This window comes from Eschrichtius robustus, chromosome 15 (genome assembly GCF_028021215.1).
Source record: "Eschrichtius robustus isolate mEscRob2 chromosome 15, mEscRob2.pri, whole genome shotgun sequence".
NCBI lineage: Eukaryota > Metazoa > Chordata > Mammalia > Artiodactyla > Eschrichtiidae > Eschrichtius > Eschrichtius robustus.
Window position 1 is genome coordinate 12,252,157 of NC_090838.1, and position 15,634 is coordinate 12,267,790.

At 42.3% G+C, this 15,634-nt stretch overlaps 1 protein-coding gene across 1 annotated transcript in view; it reads right to left on the reverse strand.

Annotated features, from left to right (window-relative positions):
• Window positions 1-7,032: 7,032 nt before the first annotated feature.
• CYRIA (CYFIP related Rac1 interactor A) overlaps window positions 7,033-15,634 on the reverse strand; it is a 105,684-nt gene continuing 97,082 nt past the window's right edge. The window contains exons 9-12 of the mRNA XM_068564923.1: window positions 15,484-15,563; window positions 13,605-13,731; window positions 9,458-9,528; window positions 7,033-7,394 (exon numbers count right to left, since the gene is read on the reverse strand). Of these exons, the coding sequence (XP_068421024.1) occupies window positions 7,331-7,394; window positions 9,458-9,528; window positions 13,605-13,731; window positions 15,484-15,563 (342 nt within the window). The 3' untranslated portion in view covers window positions 7,033-7,330. The remainder of the gene's footprint in view (window positions 7,395-9,457; window positions 9,529-13,604; window positions 13,732-15,483; window positions 15,564-15,634) is intronic.

The following is a 15,634-nucleotide window of genomic DNA, read 5'->3' on the forward strand; positions in this document are numbered from 1 at the left end:
GAATGGTACAATGGAGATGGGAACATGGTAACGTGCAGGAAAGAGTAACTAACTTCGCTCGGGTAAAGCATGGAAAGAGTCAAAGAAGAAGAGCCATTTGAGCAATGTCTTAAAGGATGAACAGGATTTCACAAGACAAATTAGGGGAAGTAGAATTTCAGGCAGAAGGAACAGTGTTATTAGCAATGTTATAAAAATGAAGAAAATAGATGTTATATCAGAAAACTGTGAATGTTTTTTATAGCATGGAAAAATGGGATGCATGTTTGATAGAAGGTAAGTGAGATGGGAACATTAAGTTGTTAGGTTTGATTAAGCAGTGTTTCTGCAGAATGCTAATGTCCATGAGAAATCATAGATGTTCTGTGAAATATGAATTCTGTAGACAAATACATTTGAGAATTGCTACATATCACATGCTCTACCCTCCTGTGGAGATTTACAATGAATAAAAAATTCTAGTAGAAAAAAGAATAAGTAAATAAAAGAATCTGTTTAACCTGTTTCACAAGTACTTGAAAACTGATTTTCTTTTCATGGAACACCAATTAACATCTCCAAGACTATACTTCAGGGAACTTGCTAAAGGCAATAGTATGGCACAACATTGTCAAACATATGTCACAGAAAGGTGTGTTTGTTAGCTGTATGCAGAATGGATTAGAGGAGGGAGAAAGTAAAGGCTGAGTGACCTTCTAAAGAAGAGATGGTAAAGCTCGGAGTAAATAAAGCAAAATGAACTGAGGAGAATCTGACAGATTTTGAGAGCTCTTTAAAAAGGATATTTGTTAGGTCTTAATAATCAGCTGGAGGAATAGGGGTAAAGAAGAGGAGAGATTGATTGATTTATTTATTTATTTTATAGTAATCTTTTTTATTTATTTATTTATTTTTTTATATTTTATTTTTGGCTGTGTTGGGTCTTCGTTTCTGTGCGAGGGCTTTCTCTAGTTGCGGCAAGCAGGGGCCACTCTTCATCGCGGTGCGCGGGCCTCTCACTATCGCGGCCTCTCTTGTTGCGGAGCACAGGCTCCAGACGCGCAGGCTCAGTAGTTGTGGCTCACGGGCCTAGTTGCTCCGCGGCATGTGGGATCTTCCCAGACCAGGGCTCGAACCCGCGTCCCCTGCATTGGCAGGCAGATTCTCAACCACTGTGCCACCAGGGAAGCCCGAGAGATTTATTTTTATGAGTTTGGTTTGAATTTTAAAATATTGTGAATATGAAAACGCAAGATGATACATGGGCCTTTCCAAAACTACTTCCTGCCCATCTTATGTGATATTCAGAAGTCCCAATACAAAGAAAAATGCTTTTCCAGCTACCGTGAAACTTTAATTTTATGAGGAACATATTGTCTTGATAACCAGAGTTCTAGAGACAAAGTTGAACCGACGAATAGGACTTATGGATTCCAGGGTACATGGCGGTGGACGGTCAGGGCGACAGGCCTAGATTGCTGTCCAAGGTGCTGAATTGATTGGTCAAGTGACTGGAAATTGCTTCACTTACGTTTCTGCCTCTGCCTCAAGGTCAACTCTCTGACGGAGTAGCAGCCTAGCACCAGACCGAGCAAAACTTCATCCAACTAGCATGTCTGCCCTTGCCAGAACTAGCTGACTCTGACTTCTGATCAAGACAACAGCTTGATTTCTCAACTGGACTCCTGGCAGATCTGCTGCAAGCTGCAAACTCTGTGTCCACAGAGGTTAAAAGTACCCTGACAGGTAGGTAAGTATTTCCTCCACGAATAAAGTTGACCAGTCAGAGGAGCTGGTAGTTTGTGGCTGTGGATGGCTGTGAGCTGTAGAAATTAATTATCAGGGTCTCATTTCAGCACACTCGAGTTTCAGGACCCTGAAATTTTCTCTTTGCAGGCAGCTTCTATTGGCCACTGGCCTATGTTGAGCTTGACACTCTGTAGGTCACATTTTCTGCCCACGGGAACTTACACATCTAATGGACAAACCAAATACGTAATTTAAAGTACTGTGCAGTGGTCTATATTTAACATCAAATAAATTAAATGCATTAGGAGCCAAAAGGAGAGGATTAGCATGGACTGGGTTAGCTAGGTAAAGCTTCACGGAGGAAGTGGGTCATCAAGTTTACTTGAAGCCCAAGTAAACTTCAGATAGACAGTGAGGGAGAGGGTGTGCGTAAAAGACAGCATCACGGGAGTGGAAATGCCCATGGAACATTTTGGAGACAGTAAATACTCACCTGGTTCAGCCTAGAGCTCCCTATCCTTTCATCCTCCCCACTCATATTCACATGTAACACCACCACCTTTATAACTTCTCCCAGTAGTGATAGCATTATTTCTATCACACAAAAGGAATAAAAAAATCCTTTCAAACCTATTGAAATTTGGAGGGAGATAATTTTATAGCCTCCTCCAAGTACTTTTGATATTTTCTAGAGACAAGCTTCTTCAAGGTTTAAGAAGCATTTTAGAACTACCAGTCCTCAAGTCACAACATTGAAGACTTTAGCTCTTGGGTGGCTTAGGAATGTTAATAAAATATAGCTTCTGACTTGAGAAAAAGCCTGTTATGGGGCAAACAAGGACAATTTAAAATGAACAGAAAGTGCAGGCAGAGAGAAAGAGGAATCTGGAAATGTGCAATTTGATAGTGAAAACTGGAAGATCCTATAGAGAAAAGACTATTTTGAGTTTACAAGAACTTTCAGCCTAAAAGACACTTTAAACTAAATTCTGGGACATCAGGCAAGGGAAGAGCTACAGTAATAAAAATACAGTCCCAGGAACTTGATGTGACCAGGGCAGAAAAATTCCCTTCTTTGGAGTTTGACCTGTGAGCTGGAGCAGGCAGAATGGCCAAGACCTTTCTATTTACTGAGTAAGAGGTACATGTAGGATGTGCTCAGTCAGGGTGGAGGTTACTAGTAGCGACCAGGATTTTGGTATTGGATAGATTAATGTGCTTAATGAATATGAACAGTTTAAATAAATTAATCAACATTATACAGTATTATTTAATTGGTCATTTACATTGTGATGACTAATTATCCTACACACCTTTCAAACAGCAAACATCTAGAAATTCTGTCTGCTTACTGATAGCTTAAAGCACGAAATCAGGTGTGACTACAGATTGCAAATATTCACCAGGTTTCAGGAATGTGCCATCTGAGCTCTTCTTTACCATCCTTCCAAGAGAACTCTGATTAACAACCAAATTTCTGGTTGGTATGAAGGATATTCAGTTCCTCACCAGCTGTGCTCCTCTTGACAATTACACTTATGCTTACTCATTTCTTTTTCATGTCTTTTGACTCTCATCACTTATTTAATTAGGGTCTCTCTCTCCCCTTCTTCTCTCTCTCTCTCGAAGGCCCCTTTCATTTTCTCTCTTTCCAGCTTTTGTCCGTTTATAACTTGTCTGTGTCAATTTACAGAAAATTTACCATTCCTATTCATTTCCCTTTGTGTTTTGTATATGGCATCATGGAAGGTCTCTGCTGGGGACTCTGACCCACTGAGAGCACACACAGTTAGGTCTTAGGTGATTAGCTTAAAAGGTTCAGGGATTAAAAGTAATGCTCTAGAAAAGTTTCAGTGTTTAATAGTTAAGAGAATTGCTTTAGAGATTAAGTTGCCTGAAAAATGAACTTTTGTGGAATAGGCTATTTGCAAATTTTGCCAAATCCATAAAGTGCTACTGTACTCAAGGGAAAAAATAAAAGAGCAAATAAATGCTCTTTTATTTCTTAGCATCCTTGAATAAGTAGGTCTCATGCAACTCTAGGTATCAGTCATGTATCTATCTCCGTATTTTATGCCTTTTTAAAAAAATAATGGGGGTCTTTGCTGAAATGAATAAATACAGCTGGTACCAAGACTAGTTCATTTTGGGTATTTCAGATTTGGGGTATATGAAGTAATTGAGGCATAGAGAGGTGAAGGGCAGTTGGTGTGATTTCCTGGTCCGCAGAGCAGGTGTTTAGCAAATATCTATGTTTAGCAAGTATCTGTGATCATGTGCTTATTACCCACTTAACCTTGAACATCATATAAAAGAGGTGTATTTTTAAATATATGTACCAAACTTTAATTTTCATTTCACACTCAAAACTTCTGTACAAAAAGAGGCAAAGCAGGCAAAAAAAATTACAGGGACTTCAGCAAACAATATACAACAACTTTTAAACAGCTTTGTGTATGCAACAGCCTTTATAGATGTAGTGGGGAAATTGGATTCCAAAGCTTTTGTTTCTTTAAGATAAAATTCCAATGTTTATTATTAACATCTAGAAAAATCTGTTATCTGTCTGGGATACAAGATTGAATGAGAAGTTTCTGATGTCTTCTGCACCATTAGATTCCAAGATTGAGTGAGCTTCATTTTTCTTTTGAGAAAGCATGAAATTGCTGTTATTTAAATGTGATGATGTATCAAAAACCTCAGTTTACCATTAATAACTTGATACAATGGTGATGACTAAGAGCAAACACCCATGAAGCATGATATTAACTAATAGTTAAAGGATAGTATCCAGGATTTTCTTTCTGGTTGTTAATTAATACTCCAGCCCCAATGGGTCACCACAATTCAAAACATTCATTGTCACTTTGTTTTACTAATTCCTAGTGGCACATAAAAGGTTTCTGAGAACAAAGTTATAATGCCAAAGTAGCAGTGCATCTGAGAAATGTAATTTTCACCTTGTTGCTTGCCCCAAAATAAATATGAGTAATGGAAAACACTTTTACTTGAAAACCATGAGACATCGAATATGAAATACAGTTAACATTGACATGGATACTGTGGCTTGCACTTTCCCCTGAACCACTCACAGGGTGTGGACACATGTGCATGCAGCACAAAAAGCTGTGATTTTTCAAGGATGTCTGATGCCTGGCGGACAGTCTGTTAAAAGAATTTGTCTCCCACATTAGCTCCGGAGTGGACCCAAGGCCCATCACCTGTTAGTGATCACAGACATTCGGTTAACCGTCCTCCTGATAGTCAGAGGCAATAGTTCAGGTCCTGGGCTTTTGAGAATCCACGTACTAGTGAATCTTGGCTTTGAAACAAGGTGGCTTGGCTAAATCGGGGCAGGCCGACAGCCTCTCCCATATGTTTGGTCCCATTTGATAGAAAGTCTAATTAAAAATTATAAACGTGCTCAACTATTTACTCTGCAAGTCCTTTCCCCTCTCCAAGACTTAATCTCCTTCCCTGATATGGGAGGAAGGTAAACCCAGTGACGATAAACATTGAGTGCATCTATATTTCTAGTCTTGACAGTTGTTTCCCAAAGATAACATGGGGCTGCCAAGTAAAAGAACATTTCTTAAGCTGAATATTTAATGAATTTGTTTACCCAGTGTTATCCTAATTTCTGGCTTCCTCTAGGGTTTTAGAATGCCTAGGTTTGGAAAGGTCTTGAAAGCCATCTAGTGCATTTCTGTTCTGATGAGAGAACCCTCATCCAAGCAGCTGTACTTGTTCAGCTTGAAAAGCTCCAAGGAAAAGGGCCTTTCCTCTCCTTGTTGACTGACATTTAGATACAGACTGGGTAATCTGTTCTGTCACTTGAATGGATTTCTTTGTTAAAAATAAACAAAACCAAAGTATGTCTCTCCTCTTCTTGGAGGACTCAAGGGAATGCCAGCTGGCCACCAAAGTCAGGAAAGTAATGGTGTGACAGCTCATTCCTTGGGACATTGTCACAATGGCACATTGTGAATGACACCAAACCCTGATATAACCAAACCCAACTTTGGGAATTACCATTCCCTGGGCAACTCTTTCCTTCCATCAGAAATAGGCAAGCAATTATATGGTTCAGGCTGAGGGTTGATTTAAAAGCGTCCAGTATCACCCCCATAGTATGTACGCATAGGCCACGTGGTGAAAAAGAAAGGGCATGGAGTCAGGAATGAGGCATCCTGGGTTCTAGTCCTACATGGGGGTGATCCTGTTAGACTTCATTTTCTGCCTCATTTTTCCACTGGAGACCAGAATAGAAGATTTCCAAGATTCCATTCTAAGCTCTGTCTGCAGACAGAATGACCCTTGTCATAATGCTAAGCATCAAGGCAAGGTGGGGTGATGCTTACTGGATTCTACTTACAAAGGAAGGACGGTGAGAGTCAGCCTTTCTATTGACTCATAGTCTTGTAGGACCATTGGAGATTATCTGTTTTATTTGCCCATTTTATAGATGAGGAAAGTGAGACACAGAGAACTTAAGTGAATTTCCCAAGATCACTCTGTGAATCAACAGGGCTAGGACTTAATCCAGGTACTCAAGCCAGAGTTTATACATTGCAACAAGCTAGCAGTTGGGTCGTGAAGGAGCTGCCATTTAAATATTAGATAACCAGAAAACGAAAGTCTCCCCTCTAAGTTCCTCTCGTTTTCTGGTAACTAATTAAGTGTCTAGGTCTCTGCTGCCACAGGGATGGTCCCCAGAGGACAGGGCTCCTATTAGGAGGGGCTGTGTATCCAGCGCTCCACAGACAACAGGAACGTTAGCAACCTTACCCACAATTTTAGCCAGAGCTCCATTTCCCTGTCCCTGGAGACAGAGGGCTGAAGCAGAGAGATGACCGTCCAGTTGCCTGGGTGCCCTTCCTCCCCACCTGTGCCCCACTTCCACCACAGCCACCGACCCATCCACAACAGCACATCTATCTCTTCTTGCTTCTCTCCCATGAACTGATGCAAACACACTGATTTTTCCTCTTGCAAAATGGAAAGGGAACATTAGAGGGTATAAATCAAAACAGGAAGAGAGTATGCTGATAAATAAAATACGTGCAACAAAAAAGTTGCACGTGTGCTGCGCTGTCTGAGGAAAGAGAGGGGGTGTGCTGAGTTCCAAACACTTGGCTTTGTGTCTCCACGTGCATTTTTCTTTTCTGGGATCCCTCTCTCTCTGTCAGGATAACAGTTGTGTTTCTTGTAGTTGAGCTGACCCAGGAAATCAAATACTTCGTGTTTCTATAACTATACTTCCCAGAGAGATTACACATCTAGAATTAAGACATGACCACAAGCTATTAGGAATTTCTGATTGTTAAAGGTGTGAGGAACTCCAGTAGCAAAGATCAATGTCTCTAAAATTTTCCTTTTGGAGAAGGGGTTTTCGTTTCAGACATCGAAGATAAGGCTCTCCAGTCAATTTATGCTCTGTTGGGTTGAGTCAGTCAGGATACAAATTAAGGTCCATATATTTCAGGGACAAGAAGGAAACGGTTATGTAAATACACGAGTATTAACATCAATCTGTATTAAATTATGTAAACATATACATCTTCTGAGGTCAGTTCAAAGATCCTCTTCACTGAGCAAAGCTTTACTGAAGCATTGCTCGAATCTGTTTGGAAGTCGATTCATCATTCAAGTGTTTTGTAGTGAACCTGGATGGAGAGAAAATGATGGCGGTCAGTGTGCAAACAGAACTCTGAGAAAGCTTCGATCGTGACTCTCCAGCTCATCTTTACCTTGGGAGACATAACTGATATTTAGAAATCAAACTTGGCATTGGTTCTTTAGACAAAGAGCCACACCTCAATGCCCAGAGTAGTCTCAGATTTAATATTTGCTCCTTCCTTCCAAAGGAGTTTTATGTTACGGTTATTAAACAAGCAGATCTTCCACCTAATCAAATAATTTCACGGAGGAGACACAAGCAATCTCATGTTCCAGGGAGGCAGACTTCACGTGCTTGAGTGCAGGATCTTGGCCATCTAGGCCACCCCTGCTGAGTCACAAATATTAAAATATGGGTTTGCATATAACAACATTACCCAACACTTGAACTGTTAGGGTTTTTTACTTTTATGGGAATGCTTGTCCTCATTGCCACCACAAGGGGGCACGAAGGCAGGTCCATATACTGAAGAAAACTGGTGTCATTTGTCTCCTCACATTAACTGGTGTAGAAATAGTTCATGAAAAGAAAGGAAAAGAGAAGTAACATGTAATAAAATCTTGACCGCGTCCCAAGCACTCCATGGAAGTTTTTACTTCACTCACACTAACTCTCTGTAGGACAGGTCATTGCCTCAATTTTACAGATGTGCAAACTGAGATTTAGAGACGTTAAAAGACCCATTCTAGATGACAAATGTAACGATGTATGATTTGTAAACAATTTGTGATTTCTGATTTGGATCCAGGTCTGCCTGCCTCAAAAACCTGTGTTCTTTGACTTCCTCACAGTGTCTACAGGAGACACCAAATGCCGAGATTCGGATGGAACTCACAGCCTACCGCAGTGCCCTGCTCTCGAAGCTCTGCTTGATTGAATGATGCTGGAAAGCAAAACAAACAAACAAACAACAGAAGCCAAAGTCTTCTTACTGAGTGTGGAAAGCCAGCCTTTTGTGAAATGGGCACCAGTGGAGAAAACCTTGGTTTACCCACAGAGTCTGGAAGGCTCTTGGGTTAAAGCTACATCTGTTCTGAAGAATGATGACTTAGCAGCTTCATGAAAAAGGATTTAGCCTCAGTGTGTAATTATTCATTTCATGTGCATCTCAGTTTCTTCATTTATTAGATGGGGTAATAGATCTTATCACTCTGACTTGTGATGATTAAATGAGAGCAAGAAACATATGTGTTGTACGTGCGTAGAGGGTCAGTGCTCCATTTCACTTATACTTACGGAACATTTACTACATGCATGAAGTTGAGAGGAACTGAGGGAAATCAAAGATGACTGAGACAGCAGGGACCATGAACTTTCCAGATTGCAATCCCGACTGGCATGATTCAACAAACTCCTGTGGATATGTCACAGCTGAGAAACAAGAATACCTCCCCTGAAGTGGATTAAGTGCATGTGTCCTTGGGAAGAGAGCAGGTGCTCGGGCATGACTCGTTGGCACTAGCCAACTACAAGGGCATCCAGACAGGGGAGAGCAGGGTTTTCAGTGTTGGCAGCTGCACGTATGACTCACCCAGGGACCTTCAGAGCAAACCCACAAACGCAAAATGGATGCCTGAGGCCCTACCCCAGCGATTCGAGCTCATTTGGCCTGGGTTGGACCCTGAGCATCAGTGTTTTCAAAAGTTACCCACATAATTCTCCTGTGCAGCCAGGTTTGGGAACCACAGGTGCAGGGGGAAGTGAGACCGGGGAAGCTTCTTCTTCTGCAAGTCCCCACCAACCACAAAGCATTGTGGCTGGGAGTCAGGCCTTTGACCTGCGGGGTCACCCAGGCCTGGGTTTAGATCCTGGCTCAGCCATCTGCTGTGTGACTTTTGCCAAGTGAGTTGACTTCTCTAAATTTCAGTTTCTTCCATCTGTAAAAAGGGGATGATAAAAATGGGGCTGACCTCAACAGGCAGTTGGGAAGATGACATGTATTAACAGATGCAAAGGGGTTAAGCCTGGTGTTCTAGCCCTCGGACCCAAACAGCATCTACATTTGCAATGGTTCAGAAGGGTTGGCTGCCCCACAGGGCCGAGGCTCACCTGAGGGCGTTCAGCAGCCCCTCCACACTGTCTGGGGCCTGTTCCTTCAACACCTTTATACAGCCTTTCATCTAGAAGAAGGCACAAGACTTTGTTAATACCCCAGTAATTCCATCATAGTATCTGTCCATAACAACATCTGTTCATAATAATATCACAGTATTTCTTCCCATAGAAATCAAACTCAGAAATGTCCAACAGACCTGCCTACCCCCTCAGGCCAGTGAGTTGTTTCTCTGGGCTTCTAGAAGGTTCTGTGCCAGTTTTCATATTATACTGCAATCGAACATTTTATGTGTCTGACTTTTGGGGACAAAGACCTGAGACTTTGATTTTCTTGTCTTGGACTCCAGAGCCAAGGGGAGAGCTCCTCCTCTAGCCTGTGCTCAGTTGAGACTGACTGAATGAATTGCAAACCTGATCATTTTATGTCATCTCTCTGCCCAGAATGCTTTTCCTCCTTCAGCTGTTTGACTGGTAAACTCAACAACTTAACAAATTTTTTTCTTTTTCTTTTTTTGCGAAGGAAGAATCTTTCTGGAAAGAACACCATCACTCATTTTAAGCTCAGATGTTCATGCACTGATTTGGGTATACTGTACTAAGGGCCTCTTTTATAAAGGTCACTTATAAAAATGTTCTTGTATGTTGAAAGTTTTTTCCTAAAGGCCTGACAAACCCTGTTGGATTGATGGGGGCAGCCAGAAGCCCAGGGTTGAGAATCATTTGGGGGCATGTTTAGGCTCATCCAAAAAGAATGTCGTGGTCAATCAGAGATGCCTGTCATGGGTGCAGGATGGGATCAAGCTCAGAATGAAGAGATTTGGTCCCTCTCCCAAAAGAGCTCATAGTCTAGTGGGAGAAGAGAGACAAATAGCTCATTATCATCCTGTGATATGTGTTCTTGTAAAAAGTGCCCAAGGAGAAATGGGGACACAGATTAGAGAAGAGGCAGAAGAGCAGTGGATACTCTTTGGGAATTTCGAGTTCTATTTCAGGCGGATGAAAGCCTTGAGTGTGAATAACAGGATGCAGTCAGAGGTGCAGTCAGGGCCAGATTCAATGTGGGTTTAACAGCATGTTCGGGAGTTGGGGGCCTTTACCTGTGGAAAACACCCTTGTTAGGTGTTAAACAATCTAGTAACGTGATGCATACTGCAAGGGATGGGAGGAAGCGCGACTGGAGACGGGGGGGCCAGTGGGAGCCCCTGAGGGTGAGGGTATGAGAGCAGCAGTGGGCACGGAGGATCAGGGCAAGAGGGGGGGGGGGTGCATCCGAGGTCCAGTTCACAGGACTCGGTGATTGAGAAGGTGTGAAGGTGAAGAGGGAAGAAGACAGTTCCTAGGTTCTGAGGGACAATCCCAGCTTTCTGGCCTTGAGACTGAGTTGGAGGACGGAGAAATACCTGAGACAGGAACCCAGGAGGAGGAGGAGCAGGTCTGTGGGGGAAAGGATAACCTTTGATTTGAGGCCGGCCACGCCTCAGGTGTCTGAAGGAGGGGGGGTCTGGAATTCTGGATGAGGTTTGGGCTGGGGACCACATTTTAGGAGTGATTCTGTGTTGGATCATTCCATACAATTTGAAGGAAATCAGTTGAAAATGCCATCTCACTCCAGCCTGCTCTCCTGGCACCCACGAATAGAATCAGTTCTCTAAATGATGCATATCCCTCTGGGCCTCGATGACTTGGCTCTGATGAGTCCCTCCACCTGGCGTACTCTTCCTTCTCTCGGTCCATTTGGTAAAATCCTCAAGATCCACCTGAAACGTCACCCTCTGTCTCTGCCTCTACACAGAATGAGTTTCTCCCTCATCTGGGTTTCTAGAGCTCAGTACCTCCATTTTGGACTACAGAACACATTCTTTGCAAGCGCAGGTAACAGGATCTATTTCAATATTTGCCTTTTCACAGTTGATGCTGATACCCTAAGTATTTATAAAACAGTGCAAGAAGCTGCCGGCTTAGAAGCAGACTGGTATCTGGAAAGAAACCCTTATGCCATCAAAGAAAAATGGCCCATCATACACATGTGTGCTCCGTAAACCTGAAACTTTCTTAGAGACACATACAAACTTCTGTGAACAAACCTTCTTAGTGAGACATACATGAACAAATGGACTTCATCAAAACTGGGTAGGGATAGATCTAATATTATATAACGTTTATAGCCTCAGCAGAAAGACTCAGTAAATGACAAGCAAGGACAAGCTTTTTAAAGGTTAGGGCTACAAGACATAATGGTACCCAGTGTATTTTTAATTATTGACTCTGTGACAAGTTAACAAAAGACTGTGGTAAATGAGAATGTCCTATGAGTACTAGGTAATAAATTCAATCCATATTCAAATGATATTCATGGGTTATTAATAGAGCTATTTATACTTAATCTATAGCATGAAAATGTTAAAGCCTCACAAAGAATACAGTAAAAATATTTATTGGTATGAAAAAACTTCCATAATATACTGTTATGCAAATTAAATATGTTTTAAGATAGAAATTATGGCAGGGTGCTAATCTGTTAAGTATATACACACATACGCACAAACATCTATACAAAATGAAGGGACATATATATGTGACATATTGACGGTGGTCATCCGTCCATGGTGAGGTTACCACTGATAAATTTAATTTTCTGTATTTTGGGTTTGTTTGGTTTTTTTTTGGCTGCCCCGTGCAGCATGCGGGGTCTTAGTTCCCTGACCAGGGATCGAACCCGCGCCCCCTGCAGTAGAAGCATGGAGTCTTAACCACTGGGGCACCAGGGAAGTCCCAATTTTCTATATTTTGATTTCCTGTATTTTCCCAAAACTTTTATATAAGTATTTATATAAGTATATTTATAAGTATTTATGTAAGTATTTATATAAGTATATAAGTATATATAAGTATGTAAGTATTTATATAAGTATATAAGTATTTATATAAGTATTTATATAAGTATCTTGATAAATAGAAATAATTACATTAAAAATAATGAAGAACCATGGCTAGATATGCTAGGGAGCCAAAACCTCAAAATGAGTAATCCAAGTTGCATTATTAATTGATACATTTTCTTACAATCCTTAGATTCATGGCCCCTCTGGGCACATGGACTTTCTGTCCGCACAGAACTAGAGCATCAGAGATGCTGTTCTGTGAGGATGAACGAGCGTAGAGTGTGCACGCCCCGACTCAGCCGCGTCAGAATAAGTTGGTACCAAGAGGTCCTATTCCGTACTTAAAAGGCTTCACATTAATACAGGGTTACACGGCTGGGTGCCACTGCCTGCAAACACTGGGCTGAGAGGAACCTGTTTTATCCCACAAGCAACAGGAAGTCACCTGCACACCACAATCATTTGTTTTCCAACCATGTCCATTCGTTCAGCAAAAACTCTTAAGGAGTACCTAGTGAGCGCCGTGCTGTATGCACCAAGGACACTGCCAGGCAATGAAGCAGACATTAGGTATATAGATCTTGGTCTCTGCCCTTGTCAACAAACTCAGAGGCCATGAGGGAGTCAGAAAATCCAAAATGGTAGGCGCTCTGGGCCCGGAGGAGAAGCAAGCCTCTGCTCCATGCAGGGCACAGGAGATGTGCTCCAAATGAGGTGACATGTGAGGAGGGTCTTAAAAGAATCCCCCCATCAGAGAAGAGGGAGGGCGCTCTGGGCAGAGTAAAGAGCTCAAGCATATTCCAAGGACAAGAAAAGGCATGGGAATCAGGTAGAGCCATCTGCAGGGATGGTGGGAGAGGAAGCTGGAACGTTGTTTGGGATTTGACCGCGGTGCCTTGTAATCTAGGATGAGACACATATAACATATAAAAAATATATATTTATATGGCACACTGGGTAAGCTGAAGGGGCAGCTTGTAGCTCAGGGATTGTTTACCTCTCAGCTCCTCTACAGGCTGAAGGCATCAGCACCTCCATATTCCTGCTATGTCTTTGAGGTTGGATGTGTTTGCTGCAAGCATATGAACAGGACTGGACTTCTTGCTACAAGAGCTGCCACGACGGGGCTCGCATCTGGGAGAGTTCACTCCCGGGCCGGGGGGTAGGGGGTGTGGAGGGGAGGGAGAGAGGGAAGCAAGGTCTGTTTGATGACATTTATGAGCTCTTATTGGGAAATCACAGTTCGTAACTATTCTTACATCGATCTTGGACGTCTTGCAGAAAGCTCCCACAGGGTGGACGTGGTCGTAGAGGATGATGACCCCCACCATCACCCTCATGCAGAACATCAGCGTTTCTTCGCTTGTAAACCTACTCCTGTACTCCCTGGAAGAGAGGACAAGTGGCAGAGATATTACCTCCGTGACAGAGCACGTTCATCTCTGGCTCCACAAATGGCTACTTCAGCCTCCTCCAAGCCTCCCTGGAGAACAATTCCAGACCTGCAGAACCAGGTTAATAAGCTCTTATAGAAACCAGGGATGGTAATTCTCCTTGAATCTATCTGACCACTGTGAAAACAAGGTAAATTAGAGGGCAGTAAATTCTCTTCTGCCCTCAGCGAGGCAGCTCATCGTGTACATAAGTCCCCCGCCCATCAATCTTGAATATTTTCTAGCAGGTCTCTCTGGCTGTCCTAGATTATAGAGAGTAATGGCTTCATTATGGAGAAAACGAATCAAGTTCATTTCTATAGAGCAGCTACCGTGTCTCCAGTCTGGGTAACTTCCTTTGTTAAGATACAGGCTGCAGATTGAATTACATTGGCAAAGGTACCTACCAGAAATTACATACCATTCATTGGGCTGAGAGTATTTGTGGAGTTTGAATTTTGTTCACCTACCTTGACAGGGTCGCTGATGATTCAGATAATTCAAGCCAGTTCTAGAGGCTTTCTTTTTTTTTTTTTTTAATTTTTTAATTTAATTTAATTTAATTTAATTTATTTATTTTTGGCTGTGCTGGGTCTTCGTTTCTGTGCGAGGGCTTTCTCTAGTTGCGGCGAGCGGGGGCCACTCTTCATCGCGGTGCGCGGGCCTCTCACTGTCGCGGCCTCTCTTGTTGCGGAGCACAGGCTCCAGACGCGCAGGCTCAGTAATTGTGGCTCACGGGCCTAGTCGCTCCGCGGCATGTGGGATCTTCCCAGACCAGGGCTCGAACCCGTGTCCCCTGCATTGGCAGGCAGATTCGCAACCACTGCGCCACCAGGGAAGCCCTTAGAGGCTTTCTTAACATCTACTTCATTATGGATTGTCCCCACAATGATGATGATTCCTATTTCCATCTTGGAATAAATCTTAACTTAAATATAAATGAACTATCTGAAATTAACACCATCTTACATTTGAACAGAGCATCAAATTTTATAAGGCACTCTTGATGCCTTTGGCCCTCCCAAACTCTCTGCATCATAGATGGTATTATGGGAACCTTATCAGATGAGGAAACCAAGGTCCAGGCAGATCAGACCACTTGTTTATGGGCACAAAAGGGGCTACAGACATATGTGGAATAAGTGGAACCCTGACATTGGAGTGCAGGTTTTCTCATTACCATACTGACTCATCCTCAACAACCTCAACCATTTTTTTTAAATCTAGCAAGTAATTTAAGTGCAAGGAAACTGCTGCGTGCGTGAGAGAGAGAGAGAGAGAGAGAGAGAGAAAGAGATCTTCATTATCATTTTTGCAATAGCCTTACCACTTCCACTCTTGGTTCTAAATCTTCTGTCAAATCTTTTCTCCAATATATTTATAACATACCCAGTCATTTAACCCAATCTTCCATTTGATCCTTATACAACTTCTCCTGTATCTTTGATTCGACTTTTGATTCTGCCATCTAACAAGCTATGCAATCTTTGGGAAGAAGTCAGTTAATCAACTTAGGCCTCATCTTCCTCAGTTCTAAAATGGGAATACTACACCTCTCACCCAGAATTCTTTATGAAATTAATTCAGTTAATATATAAGTAAATGTTAATATGCTGACCCAAATGTTAGATGTTGTCACCACCATCACCATCACCACAGAGATAGGTGAACTCTTGACCATGAATACACCTCTGATTTAACTTACGGAGTTTCCAGCATGACTTTACAAACGCTCGTCATCGTACTGAGGCAGTCTGTGGTATTCTCTATTGGCAGCGTTTTGTTCTAAATGGGAGACACAAATGGGTATTAGCCCTGTTAGCAGATTTTACATGCAATCGGGCAAAAGGCACCTC